This window comes from Anguilla rostrata, chromosome 2 (assembly GCF_018555375.3).
Source record: "Anguilla rostrata isolate EN2019 chromosome 2, ASM1855537v3, whole genome shotgun sequence".
Taxonomy (NCBI): Eukaryota; Metazoa; Chordata; class Actinopteri; order Anguilliformes; family Anguillidae; genus Anguilla; species Anguilla rostrata.
Window position 1 is genome coordinate 21,027,697 of NC_057934.1, and position 15,366 is coordinate 21,043,062.

Below are 15,366 nucleotides of genomic sequence, written 5' to 3' on the forward strand. Positions count from 1 at the left end.
CTTAATCAATCAATCAATCAATCAATTAACCTTTATTTAATTATCGGAAGACACAATGAAGGAATGAGCCCTCATTTACAATGGTACCGAGATTACAAAATACAATTGAAACAATAATAATAAAAAGTAAAAATTGTTTAAAATAAACAATATATAATTAATAACAGTAATAATACATTTAAAATAAATACCATAAATAGTAAGATCACAAACACAAATATTACAACAAAATTCTAAAAACAGTTACCTTCTATTTTAACTAAGGTTTAGATCAAAGACTTAAAATGACCGAGAGTTAACACAGTGTCAAGTTTCAGTTCCTAATTTGAGGGGCATACATTTTTTAAAGCACTTTTACCCAGATTACAGACAATTTGAGTAACCTGAAAAACTAGCCAATCTTGCAAACATGTCTGATAAGGTATATCTTTCGAGACTAAAAGTAAAGTGAGGTAAAAGGGTAATTTGTGAAGGAGGGCTTTATAAATAAACAGATACAAACAGTGATTTCTTCTTACAGAAAGAGAGGGACATCCAAATTTTGCATACAGGACACAGTGATGAGTATCGTAATTGTCCCCAGTAATAAATCTAAGTGTGGAATGATAAACAGCATCTTGGGGTCACAAAGTAATACAAGCAACATGTGTACAAATTACATGCTCATAATCGTGGACAGACATAAACGTGGATTTAATTAACTTCTTTCAGGTAAACATGTGAAAGCAAGTTCTGTTCTCATGTAAGAAGCCAAGCTTCACCCACAGCTTTATTACCAATTGTTTATGTGGAACTTAAAAGTGAACTTATCATTAATCCAATTGCCCAAGTATTTATAATGAGAGACTATTTCAATAGGGTACATATTTTTTAATCTGATAAACAGCATGCACTTAGTTTTATTTAAAACAAGTTTCAGATCTACGAGTGCTGTTTGCAAAGCAACAAAAGTAAGCTGTAGATGTTTAACAGCCAGGGGGATAAAGTGGGAAAAGCAACAGAGAATTGTGTCATCTGCATAAAAATGGAAGTTACAATCATTTTTTAAAAAATTAACAATGTCATTCAATGTCACCCTTTCTTTTTGTTTGTGTTTTGTTGTAATTGGTTCCACAGAGGCTGTTCAAGTTCAATTCTGTTATCTTTCTCTCCTATCTAATGTCACTAAAGCAATGCTTCCTCCTCCCCTAATTATTTCTCTTTATGTTCCATCTTTCAACTCAGAAAGCTTTATTGGCATGACAAAAGTATGCAAATGTATGTCAACTCAATTGATAATGGGAATAGAATAGATAATGTGAGAGGTTTCATTCCTTCATAGTATGAAAAATTTAATTGTGAATTGTAATAACAATATTAACTATTTATATATATATACTGTGACATAGAAAATAATTGTCTATCAATATTCAATATATTGCATGTTCTATATTCAATTGTACAGTGCCATGAAAAGTATTTTCCCCCTTCCTTCCTAATTTCCTCTATTATTGCATACTTGTAACTTTGAATGGTTTCAGATCTTTACGCAAAACATAACTGTGGCAAACGAGCCTGCCACAGGCCACCAAAGTGGCTTTCCAAGGGGCCCTCCAGCACAGAGACACAGGGAGACGATGTTCAAACCAGTCCACATTTATTCACAAGGGTGGCAAGACGTTACAGCCAAGGAGCAGATGTTAAGCACTGTCATGACAGGCTGGGGATGGCAGATTTAACCTGTGCGCACTGATTGCCTCACTACGCACAGGTGCAGCCACCCCTGTTCCCGGGTCCAATTAGCCTGGCCAATTATCTCATTCTTAACCAATTGTCTAATTAGCCATGTCTGATTAGCTTGACCCAGGGCAGGTGTGGCTGCTTAAACCAGCCATCCCCACAATAACATAATGGGAACCTGAGTAAACACAAAACATACTTCTTCTTCTGGTTGCAATTAAGCCTGGCTGTGTCAAATCAGTTACATCTGATTATAAATTAAATTTGGTTAATTGGTTGATTGCGTAACTAAGGGGGAAATTACATTTTCACTAAATAAATGAAACAATAATTTAAAATGAGTTTTGTGTTTACTCACATTCCCTTTGTCTAATATTACATTTTGATTAAAGATCTAAAACCATTCAGTGTGAAAAACATGCAATAATAGAGGAAATTGGAAAGCTGCCAAATACTTTTTCATGGCACTGTACCTCAAATGACCAATACTGACTATTTCTCAGAGGTGCCCTGAAAATATACTGTCAGCTTTCCTCATCAAGATGAAGGAAGTCACCCTAGTATACAACAATATCTACCATTTTTTTGATATTTGAATATTCTATGGTTCCCAAATTTTGAATGCTTGAATAACCACCTCCTTCCTCGCAGCACTGTACATCAAGCAACAGTTAATAATGTATTAATTTCAAAGATTATTTTAGCCAAAGCGACAAACCAAAGTGCATTTTTACATGGTAGGCAAACACCACTAGAACTAGAGATAGGCAGAGTTAGGAAGAAAATAAATGGTACTGTTGCTACAAGCCAGACTGGACAATGAAGGGAGAGAAAACGCTGAGAAGCTTTCATGACAAAATGCTTTTTTAATGGCTTCACATTACATGTAAATGAGTACATTGCGTGTAACGCTGCCAACTGTTAGCACACTCCTCCCATCTGAAAGGAATCCTATGATAACAGAGCGATTCACCATTTAGCCAAAGCCAGTAATGCTGCTCATAGGGTGCAAGAAAAGTGGAGCTAACAACCTTGAGCGGCAAATGATAACTGCAGCTCCAGGAGAGGTCTCGGGTTCCCAGGACAGCACCCAGAAATACCCACGCTGCAGAACAGCTGCTATTCTGGGCCTCTAACACTGCCAATGGTTCCAGACAGGGTGATACATAAAACCTTATTCATGCAAAGCTGAGGGAAAAGTGCAGAGTGAGCAGGAAGCCAGAGGACATCAGCGCAGATTCTGTTTTCTTTGTGGATAGAGAGTGGCTCGGCATCGCAATGTTTGCAGAGAGATGTGGGCTGATTCAAACCAATAGGTGCCCGACAGGAAGAGCATGCAGCAAAGTTGAAACATTGCAGAAACACTGTGAGAATGGCACATGTCAGACATACATTCTGTAGTAAATGCTTTTCACCTGGACATGTTGGACGTGTTGAAACTAATTTATTTTATTTTGTAGTTGACCTTAAATTTATAGTTTCCTTTTGCATGAAAGCAATATTATTTCAGCAAAATCTTAGGAAAGTCCCATTTGTTACATTTGTTAAGTGTAGTGTCAGGATGCGTGGGGGGGTTTGGACCCAAATGCAGAGGCAAAAATGCAAAAAATTCCAAATGAAGGGAACAAAAAGCCTCGCAGGGCAACTTCTAACAAACAAGGGAAACTACAAAACACAGAAACAAAGAAAATCCAGAAAAATACAAACACGAGGAAACCAGAACATGGACAGGAACGCATGGAGCAGGAACTTGAGGAGGGGAGCACAGAACAACCAGAAGAATCCAGCACCCGAGTCAAGGGAGGGGGAAACTTAAATAGAACACACTGACGAGACACAGGAGGGCACCATGAACAATCAGGCCACGGAAGGGGAAGGGAAAACGAGACAGCCAGAAAACAATGATTGGACAATTGGAAACAATCATACAATTAACACAGGGGGAGCAGGACACAAAACAGAAGTGCCGCCATCTGGCGGCCCAACAGGGAAAACGCAGACAGGAACACAGGACCATGACATGTAGACTCTCTGCAATGTGTTTACATATGTATTTAATTTCTGCAAATTTTGAACTGAATAGAGAACACTTTATGTATCTTGGTTTATAACAACAAGTTTTGTACATCATGTTTTGCACATCAGGGAAAGTTCAGTTTTCAGGACATATCAAAGGGTCCAATGGTTTGTTGGATTTTCTATGGCCAGTTTCCTTATTTATGGACAAATAAAATGCAGCAAAATGTTCCCAGTTTCTCTGTGAGGCAACTGTTGCTCAAAGCCAGAACATTCTGGAAAAGGTGTCTCCCGTTGCAAACACACATGCGCGACTTTAGATTCAATGGTAGTCCAGTCTGCTCAAGCAATTGTTTAACCTATGATGCAGCACACATCTGAGGGGATGCCATCAACATAAAACATTCACCCCTCCTTCATCTTAATTTGGCACATCAAACCCAGACTCAAAACGACAAATCTCAAAACCTGTGAACATTTTCAACAACCAAACAAGCCATGTTAGGAGGAACCTGCCATGTCACTCCTACTCAAACCCCTGCTCAGTCCTGATCCTCCTCCTGTCAGTGAACCCACATATGTATTCTTATTTTATGGGTGTGTGTGCTGAATGATCATATTACGGCACATTCGCATAGTGAAACATAAAAAGTGTGCGTGCACACAAAGCGTGATAGATCCTATTTGTACAACAGTGCAAATGCATCGTTTTTATTTGGATTTTATAATGGCTGAAAAAAGTTATATTCCACTCAATATATTTTACTATATTCGCCTCTGTATGTTTTGTCCAAATGTGTGCACACGGGTTTGTCAAAAAATAACTTTTTGTAAAGCAAAGCTGTCAAACTTCAAAGGTGTGTGCAGGGCCATAGTGAGGAGGTCCTGGAATTTCTGTAGCTGTTTTTAATCATTCATAAACGTTTATTTCATTCAAATTTTGATTTCATCCAGTTAAGAGGAGACTTGCACTCATTTGCAAGCGTGAGCCGTACAACAGGTTTTAATCTTGACTACTTTAGAGTCATTCCAATCGCTTTTCCCGTAAATCTGCCCCCGTAACCTAAACCCATACGGAGAGAGAGAGATGTGTTGTTTAGGCTGTCAAAGCCTATGACAATGAAGACCTCTCACTGACATGCTATTATCACAGATTGCCAAAAAAAAAAAAAAAAAAACGATGTTCAGCTCATTACATTTAGTATTGAATATTATTATTGAATATTAACGTGATTATTGAAGCCCAAAACGATCTTATTGGTTGGCTCATTATGATTTTCATGAGGAGGTAAGTAATACGATCCTCCCCTTAGATACCAGGAAGACTGAATTTCAGGTCTGGGCACCAAGAGCGAAAGGTCTAACAAATATGTGGCTGCATGGAGTGTGTCAGTGAAAACAATCTTTTTTAGAAAAACACGAGCACGGCAACTTCCACGATGGAACCAGGAAAGCGTGTGGGAAATTCATTCAACACCAGCCCAGTATGAATGCCGACACACAGTCCTAGAACCGTTTGTTCTCTTCATTTCACTGGACGAGTTATTATTATTTATTTTTTTTGTTTACAGGTGTAGACAAGAAAATAAATAAATAAATAAATAAATAACATTTTAAAAAACACACACACAAACGTGAAAGCCTTTGTGAAACTTCCAATAAGTAATCGTATCCACAAAGCCCTTCCACCCCCTTCCACACACGCGCGCGCGCGCGCGCGCACACACACACACCAATCAGCCTCGGAATAAAAACTAATCCCGTCTTGTCAAACGTCATTGCAGCACAAATGGTCTGAAAGGCTGGGACCTGAGTTTGGGTTGTATCGCTTTTTAGAACAATAATGGGTGTGTCTCAGGTGTGTCTCTCTTACGCAGAACAAAATACCTACTGAAATACATACCAAAGTAAAAGAAAACAGGGGGATACCAACCACGACACAATACATTATTTAACCCATCATGAATCGTTTCTCTGTTTGGAAGGCATGATGGTTAATATCACATATAAGCTATTAAGCAACAGTACACGATCCCATTAAGTCCTATTAAATACCCGTCACATGTGTTTCTGTTAGTTGTCTCTGTGTCATGTCATTGCTTAAACAGACCTGCAATGGTTATTTGGGTGGCTTAGTTGATGTATGCCCCGAATGTTGAGGGTTCAAGTTATCATCCAGCCACTCTACAAGCTAACCATTTATCAAAGATAAATCCCAAGATCGTTTCAGTAAAAAAAAAATAAAAAAATACATTCCTGATTTAAGTACAACAAACAATGCCATTCATCTGGAAAATCAGGGTGTCCAGAAGGCAAAATAAGTAAGTAAAACAAAATGAAAGAAAGCGAAATACTTCCTATAATAACAATTCATTTTCATAAAGTTGCTGCAATGTTGTAATAACCATTCATCGACATTACGCCGCCCTGGAGTGATAGGAGGTGAAGACATCTGGAGAAACCGCAGTACAATACAGATGTATGGTTGTTGCGCTGAGCGTCATATCTTTGAGTGCGATCATTCACAATAGCGCGTCATCCTGTTAAACCTTTAGATAAGGAGGTGAACAGTTTCAGGATAATTATCATTTAAAAGACGTTTTTTGTTTCTCGTTCTTGCTCGAGGCTACCAGTGATAAAGACAGTAGCAGTAGCCTATATCTGAGCTTCATTTGCAAAATGTTCCCTACTATTGATGTATCATTTTATTATCACAGGAATGGCAGAGTAAATTAACGCACGGGCAGTTGGCAACTATATCCGTGCCAGAATATCCGCTGCTGGTGTTCAAGGAAGCTAGCCGACCGGTGCTTTCGCTGACAGCTACTGTCCTTGACAAATACGTGATAAAACACCCTGCGACGTCACACGTTCACCTGTGAAGTCACCCGCCACATCACCTCGCGTTCAGCAAACTGACGGTACAGGAAGGAAGAGGAAACTGGTCAAAGAAAAGAAAGAAATAAGTTGCGAATTCGCCATCATGTCATGCGGTACTGATAGGCAGTAGTAAAGAGACTTTAGATTAAAATATTTACATGTTTCTAAAGTTACGCGTTTGAAACTGTTTGAAAGCTACTGGAAATGTTACAGTCTGTGCCCAGCGGCTCATGCGTACGGCTGGTTCAGAACAATAGATCGACATGTTATTTTTTATTTCTTGTCCTGGGTTACACTCTCTATCTGATCTTCGGCGCAGTGATCTTCTCCTCGGTGGAGCTGCCCTACGAAGACCTTCTACGACAGGAGCTCCAGGCCATCAAGGACAAGTTCCTCCAGGAGAACGAATGCATATCGGAGGAGCGCCTGTATGCCTTTTTGGAGAAAGCGCTAGAGGCCAGTAACTATGGGGTGTCTGTTCTGAACAATGCCTCAGTCAATTGGAATTGGGACTTCGCCTCGGCGCTTTTCTTCGCCAGTACCGTGCTTTCCACTACAGGTAATAATGGGAATTATAAGGGACCACCACATTACCCGATTGAAGAAGCGACCGTACAGTATAGGTGTAGTCAAATGCTAGCAAAGCAGGGGCTGGCTGAATGCAGTACGGGGTTATCGGCACAGCAAAGTAAATGTTTGCTTTGTTTTCTTAACCAAGTGAAGTGTATCGTCTATTCAAAAATGTTTGCCATTCAGATAGCCTGTCCTCTTCGTGGGTGGAACAACATTACAGTTTAAGCGGTACGGAGATTACCTATAGAGTAGCCTATCTTCCTTCTTTTTTTTTCTTAGCACACTTGTCCCAATGATTACATAGGCTACATTACGTGTTTGAGTACTTTTTACTTCAACGGCACTTCCCTTCCTGTAAGTGTTCTGTTACACCGCTCATTAAAGTTAATAAACGGCCAGCTATTGTGACGGCAACGGTATAATGAACAAGCAAACACATTGACCATTTGCAGTAAAAGTGTAGCCGTTTTTAAAGGCCTATTGATATATACTAAATGTAGTTGTATCATACATCAAATTCCCATGTAAAGCGAATGTAGGTTAGGCTATTTTTCCCCGTTGTTATGCGTTTTTAACGCAAAAGTAAGCGTATGTTATATGGCCTAGCCATTATTTAGAGGTTAGTTCTTTTTTGTTCTTAATAGAGAATTTAACTAACTAGAGTATCGAGCAGCCTGTAGCAGGTGTAACATGATACCTGAGTGAGAAAGCTTGGATACCTGCGCATGCCAGCGTTGGGAGCTGGTTTGACTGCAGTGAAGAAACATGATCACACGCGACACGCAGACACATGCGCCCTCACAACCACACGCATTCACTCAGACATTCTGACACACAGTTCCAGGTTTATGTGTGCTCACAATCACAGATGTACACTTATACAAAAATCACTTACTCAAACACACAATTGACAACTGCACATACGTACAAACACAGTAACTGCAACGTTTCTGACCAATATTGCTGGACCTGTTTACAAGTGACAGATCAGACCGTCTGTAGGTGTGGCCCTCATGACTCATTCTTGGCCGCATTTTTCCTGCGTTTTCTTTTGTTTATAACTATACTTATCCCGGATCAGCTGCAGTTTGTCTAGGGTGTAGGGTGGAGTTGTCAGATCTAGGATCAGTGCTTAGGGGCATCGCCTTCATACAGAAGACAGTAACGGGAAAGAGGAAGTGAGTGTGAGCTGCAGCACAGGTATTTTTCCATGCAGGTATCACATGCAGTCGGTCTATGAACATTCATGTTCAAAGGGATCCCAAGGCTGTGGCCTTCACACTGTGGGAGGTGAGAAGCCTGAGTGTGTCTGTGCAAGGTTAGCATATGCTCCAAGGATGGAGTCTAAAAACCTGCAACTTTCACTGATACAGGGAGTCTCTATCTCTCTCTTACTTACCCTATCTCTCTGTCCCTCTCTCCCCCTCTCCCTCCCTCTCTGTCTCTGTCTGTCTTTAGCACACATACGCACACACACACACACACACACACATTCTCTCACTGTCACTCTTTCACATGAAAATACACACACATACACACACACAATTGCACTCTATCTACTTCTCTTCATGGTTTACCCCTAGGGTATATGAGCAATGGTTTGATTACATTACAATACTGGCATTTGACAGCCATTCTTATTCAGAGCGAATTACAATGAGAAGACAAGTGCATAAATCGGGGTTGAGAGCAACAGTAACTTTAGAGGTCGGAGGTGAATACTCAGATCACAAATGTGAAAACCTAGGCTCGATTGTAAACTACATAAGCCTGTTAGAAAAAAAAAAACGAGGATTACACAATATTGAGATGTACAACTTGCAAAGCAAAGAGATTACAGTTACATTGCTTGTATTTTTTTCATTGCAAACTATAAGTGTAATTATTCACAGTCATAGTAGTCAAATCATTGGCAGAAGTGCTACAGAGAGTGGGGGGTGGGGGGGGGTTGTGCCAAGTTAAGATTTCAAGCGGTGAGTTTTCAGTCTGTGGTAGAAGGTGAGAAGTGTCTCTGCTGTTCTGACTGATATGGGGAGGTCATTCCACCACCAGGGGCCCAGGAGATAGAGCAGTCATGATCTGGAAGTGCAGGCATGCAGAGGGGGAGGAGCCAAGTGTGCTGAGGTTGCAGGAGAGAAGGGGTCTAGTTAGTCTGTAAGGTTTGCTGATCGCCTTGAGGTAAACTGGAGCACTACCCTTTAGCTATCCGGTAGGCTAGCACTCAGGTTCTGAATTTGATGCGAGCGGCAACAGGTAGCCAGTGAAGGAAAGTGAGAAGAGGGGTGACGTGAGAATGCTTTCGGAGGGTGAAGATCAGGTGAGCTTCAGCATTCTGGATGAGCTGGAGGGGCCTGATGGCGAGAGGAAGAGAGTAGGGGTTGGCCAGTCGGGAGAGAACCATGCTTGGACCAAAAGCTGAGTTGAGTTGGTGGTGAAGAAGGAGCGGAACCTCCTGATGTTATGAAGGAAGAATCTGCACACCCGGCACACTGCTGCGATGTTCCGCGATCGGTCAGTCTGCTGTCCAATACATTGCAGGCTTTTAGAAGTCACTTTCATCCAGAGCGACTTACACAACTTTTAAATAGCATTTACATTGCATTTATACAGCTGGATATATACTGAACTAATGCAGGTTAAGTACCTTGCTCAAGGGTACAACTGCAGTGTCCAACCTGGGAATCAAACCTGTGACCTTTAGGTTACAAGACTTGCTCCTTACCCATTATACTACACTTCCACCCACCACACCAAGGTTCTTGGCAGTATAGGCAGAGGATAGTATGGTATCACCTAAGGTGATGGAAAAGTCAGATGAAGGAGAGGATGTGGAAAGGAGGTAGAGAATCTCAGTCTCTGCTGGGTTGAGCTTTAGGTGGTGCTTTTCTATCCTGCTCGAAATGTCATTCATGCAAGCTGAGATCCGCCTGGTGACATTGCGGCTCAGCTTGGGGGAAGGAAAGAAATACTTGAGTGTCATCAGCATAGCAATGATATGATAGTCTATGGGCAGAGATGACAGGGCCAAGAGATCTGGTGTAGAGAGAGAGGAAGAGACTACGAGCAGAGTCTTGATGGTGGTTATATAACAGTTATGGGGGAGTGTGCTGAGTGGGTGAGGGATTTCAGTAATCACCACGGGTACAGTAATAGCTTAACCTGCTTCTCGGCACACCACCCTCTCTGGCCATTTCTCTGAAGCGTGCCTGCCAGAGCAGCTCCTAAAATACAACCTCTTAACCCTCTGTAATTGCCTGCCAGCACTGAAACGGACTTCTGCTTTCAACAAGCCTGTGTGTGCCTGTTACAGTAGGGCCAATTAAACTCATTACTTGGGTTTACTCTCCAGTATGTACTAGCTCTTGCCATTGAACATTTTAGCAGTCTATGATCAAAGTTGGTTTAAATGTTTATTAAGGTAAGAGTTCTTGTATTTTTATTTTTTGTTTTTTTTTAAGAATAAGGTGTCATAGTGCTAACGAATTTGGAGGTTGTGATTTAAAATAAATCTGTACACAATTGTAACCATTAAATGTACTCTGCTTTCTCCCAAGACACTGTATCAGAGATTTTAATACTCACATCCAAAATCAGAACCAGCAAAGCTATACAAGAGGGCCGTGATGGATGCGCATATCCAGAACTTTGTCAAACATGGTTTTTGACCTCCCAAAGCTGTCTTCTACAAATCATAGTAAGCTGGCCCATACATTAATAACTCTCTTTGTTAATGTACATGAAAGAGTCATTTACACAGAGAGTTAAGCAAAGTTATTGACAGGACAGAGAAGGTAATTAATTAGGGAATTCTTTATATCACATGCTGATTGGCAGCATATCCATTTGTCTGTATGTTATCCATTAGCAGCTCAGACTCAGACACTATATTGATAGCCATTTCAGTAGACGTGCAGCGTCATTCTGTGACCCTGTATCTCCAGATGTACTTTTAAGGAGGGAAGCTGTGGAAAGTCATTTTTTGATTTTGTTGCCGTAATGGCATGGAGGAGTAGACAGGCTCAAAGGCCATTTTCTCAAATGTCGCACTTGCAGTTTTGGAGTATGTGATTTTAATGCCTCACCTGGAAATTACCTAGCTGTTATGTTACATTTATGTTTTTTAGATTTATTTTTTAATGACATTGCAACAGATTTCCCCAATGGGGATACTACATTTTAATGTGCTGCCAGTTCACTCTGAAAAATTTGGTCGTTTTTGGGGATTTTTTTTATATGTAACCTACAGATCCCTTGGCAGAAACCTGTAACAGTGGTCATGGACATGGACTCTATCAACAGGTTATGGATTTAGTTCCCACTGATTGAGTTCTGTGGGCTGAGTTGCTCCTGAAGAAACCCTGCTAAGTGTATAGACTACGGACCCACCGAGTCCTCAGTAAGTCACTTGCCTTCTCTCCCTCCGTGTGCTTACAGGGTACGGCCACACGGTGCCACTGTCAGACGGAGGCAAGTCCTTCTGCATCATCTACTCTGTGATCGGGATCCCCTTCACCCTGCTGTTCCTCACGGCAGTGGTGCAGAGGATCATGGTCTTCAGCACCCGGCGGCCGGTGCAGTACATCCACATGCGCTGGGGCCTGTCCAAGTCGCTGGTGGGCGTGGTGCATGCCACCATCCTGGCCTTGGTCACGGCCTCCTTCTTCTTCCTCATCCCCGCCGTGATCTTCACCCTCCTGGAGGATGAGTGGAACTTCCTGGAGTCCTTCTACTTCTGCTTCATCTCCCTCAGCACCATCGGGCTGGGAGACTACGTCCCGGGGGAGGGCTCCAATCAGAAATTCCGGGACTTGTACAAAGTGGGCATCACCGGTGAGCTTATTTTTTTTGTTTGGTTTGTGGAGGGGTAGGTGGTGGTTACTGCTGGAGAGCAGTGTGTCTTTACACCATCCGAGAAGTACCATATAGTAAGTTGAGTTCAAGTATTCTTTTAAGTCAGATATTCCACATGGAGGTATTCTTGCTAAACTATTATTCTTGTTCGACCCCTTGTCGAAATGGTGGTAACAAAGGGAAATGAAAAGAGAGCAATCATCTGGACCTTTTGTGATATGTGATGTTTAATTATCTGGGCCAAGAACCTGGCCTAAAACATTGGATGATTGTTCAACGGCATTGATTGCCTTGCCTGAATGTGTGGATGAAGTGAATGCAGATCCTGCTGCAGTGAGGGAGGAGGTGGTTATTCAAATATTCATATTTTGGGAACCGTAAAATATTCGAATATCAAAGAATGGTAGGCGTCCCCGTATGCGAGGGAGGGTGAGTTCTCTCCCCTTGATGAGCAAAGCTGCTCATTTTCAGGGCACCTCTGAGAAATAGTCAGTATTGGGGATTTGAGATACAGTTACATGAAAAAGTATTTGCCTGCTTCCGGATTTCCTATATTTATTGCATATTTGTCACACTGAATGATTTTAGACCTTTAGTCAAAATGTAAGATTTCAAATATACACATTGTGTGTATCTTATTTGTCAGGGTGGGACAGCAAGGTATGTTGTCCTAGGCCTCAGTGGCCCAGGAATAGTATAATAATGTAACTTTGTCCTGGGCCTTGGAATTTCACCAGGCAGCCCTGAGTGTGTGTATGTGAGAGTGTGTTATCGTATTCCTCTCTGTGTGCAGTGTACCTGCTCCTGGGCCTGGTGGCCATGCTGGTGGTGCTGGAGACGTTCTGCGAGCTGCAGCAGCTGAAGGATCTGAGGAAGATGTTCTACCTGAGGAAGGAGCGGCCGGAGGACCGCTTGAACATCCTGGAGCACGACCACCTGTCCTTCTCCTCCGTGACCGAGCAGGTCACACCCCTCCCAGAGGAGAGGACTGAGCCCTACATTAAGGGTCAGGTCCTGGGGCCCCCTGAGGGGGAGGAGCCCGTTGTCCGATAAGTGGGCGGAGTCTGTGGAATGTGTGTGTGTGTGTGTGGGGGGGGGTCGGGCGTCGCGTCGTGTTACAGGGTTGGGTACCATTATCATAAAAGGGAACAGTCCCATTATCAGATAAGAGGTGGACTGGGATGCAGGGTACCTAGCAGTCAGCCCTTGCTGTGAGGGAGGAAGGGGGTCACTAAGACCTTGAATGAATTCCCAAAAATGTGCAGAGCTGTCACTTTACCATTGACCTGCTGTCCTGGACCAGATACATTGTTTAATTGTGGGGAGGAAAGTCTTTTTTTATTTAATCAAATGAGCAAGGTGTTGTATAGTGTGCTGTAGCTCCACCAATCATGGGTTGAGGAAGTGGCATATCCCAGAACAATGTTTCACCTACGTGAAAGGTTTCGCTAGCTTTACCATAGAAACACAAAATAGCTTCAATTTTAAATCTTCTATTGTATATTATGTCTTAGTTACTAAAGTTATTCTGGAAATTAAGGCAACTTTGTAAATCTAATGCATATAGTATTAAAGTGTGTAGCTGTACATATGGATAGTGTGTATAAACATAAAGTGATTAAGAGACCTTAACAGCTGTCCTGCTGAGATTTGGTCAGTGTTTTGGTCATAGTTTTTAAACCAGGAGGTAAGGGTTTCAGAAAGGCACTAGACAAATTAAAGAAAAATAAATGAATTAAATGGGTAATCGATCCTGATGTTTAGAGACTCAGATCCGTGCATATTCCTTGTGCAGAAAACCTGTGGAACTTGTGTGATCCTCACGTCTGAAATTCTAAAAACATATGCATATCTTGAGGGTAGATTTTACTGGATGGCTTTTGACTCAGGAAATGGGAAATGTCCAATCAGAATCCTGTGTTCTTATCTATCTAATGATTTTTTAGCAGCTGTATGTTGGCTATTTATTTCAGTTCATTTGTAATTTTCAAGTTATTATTTTACAGCAGGTTCTGATATACCATCTCACTGTTGACAGTTTTTTACGCGACTTGCATCCCAGGAAAATATCACCAAGAAAAATTAAACCCATTGAATTTTTTGGGTATTTCAATCTTCAACAGTCTGTTCAACTGTACTGTATGTGTCATACCCCTTGATTTGTGTGGTTTTATTTTTCATGTTTTATACAAAAGGTGAGGAGATGGGGTTTCATATGGGGATGGATAGGTGGTGCGTCAGTAGTCGTAGATAAGAGAACATTCAATAAAAATCAGATGTTAGAAGGACAAGAAGGGCAATCACTTTTCTAATTAATGAAAATTGCAGGACAGGAACTGAACCCCTAGGACACAAGTTGTGTTCATTAAATTGTAACATGTTAATGTTGCCTGTAAATAGTAATAAGTGTTCAAAGTGGCCCACTTAGAATGACCGGTGAGACCTGCATTTGAAAAACAGACATGTTCAGGACGCTTGTTTTTGCATGTGTTCCATCAGCATGTGAGTTAATTTGAGAGACGGCCTGTCTGTCTTGACTAACAGCTACCATTCCTTTATTTATTATTTTAGATATTAAAACTGAATACAAACAAACAACTACGTCAACTCTTACTCACACCACTACTCTCCCAACTTGTGTATTGTTACACAATGTTGTTATTTCATAAAGAAAGTTCAACAGGTTTGTTTCTTGAAGCAATGAATGGAGTCAACGTTGTATTTTGACTTAGGACATCCACGTAAGTGTGGATGGAAAGTTCTGGAGGAATGTGAATATTTAAGTCTCTTATTTTAGTGTTTTTGAATTAAGAGGAAGAGTGTTTTTACAACCAAGGTCTGGCCTATAAGGGCACACATCTTTTACATGTATTATGGCCCTGTGTAAACTAATTCATGCATTTTAGTAGAAATCTAATATTATGTCTTAAAAATAAATTCATGTTTTATTACAGATGGTTGAGATTTTGACTCATTGGGTGTTTGTTTTTCGTGTGTGTTTGGGTGTCTCTGTGGGTGTGTGTTTGTGTGCACAAGCTCAGAATGGTGATAGGAGAAATGGACTGCAAATACACGGAAAGAAAGAGGTGTTGGGAGTGGCAGATGAGTAAGCATTGTGCATTGTGGTTTCAATATAAATAGTAGTGAGACAGAGGGGGAAATTAAGGAGTGGGCAGTGCAATTGTAGGTGGGGAGGAGGAAAGAGGTCTTTCATCATCCAGTCTTCGTATTTGCTCACCATAACCCAGAGCATGTCCCAGAATCACCTCCATATCTGAAGTCAATAGAAAATAACTACAAAGGGAGGAACATTCCGGTCAACAAAAG

General features: G+C 41.3%; 1 protein-coding gene across 2 annotated transcripts; it reads left to right on the forward strand.

Annotated features, from left to right (window-relative positions):
* The first annotated feature begins 6,601 nt into the window (after window positions 1-6,601).
* Window positions 6,602-14,992, forward strand: LOC135247563 (potassium channel subfamily K member 1-like). Of its 2 annotated transcripts, XM_064321147.1 has the most exons (4): window positions 6,603-6,728; window positions 6,935-7,174; window positions 11,623-12,018; window positions 12,833-14,992. In XM_064321147.1, the coding sequence occupies exons 1-4, from the start codon at window positions 6,719-6,721 to the stop codon at window positions 13,090-13,092; spliced, it is 906 nt and encodes a 301-aa protein (XP_064177217.1). In that variant the 5' UTR covers window positions 6,603-6,718; the 3' UTR covers window positions 13,093-14,992. The 2 variants fall into 2 exon arrangements, with proteins under 2 accessions (XP_064177216.1, XP_064177217.1); XM_064321146.1 differs by having other exon boundaries at window positions 6,602-7,174.
* Window positions 14,993-15,366: the final 374 nt, after the last annotated feature.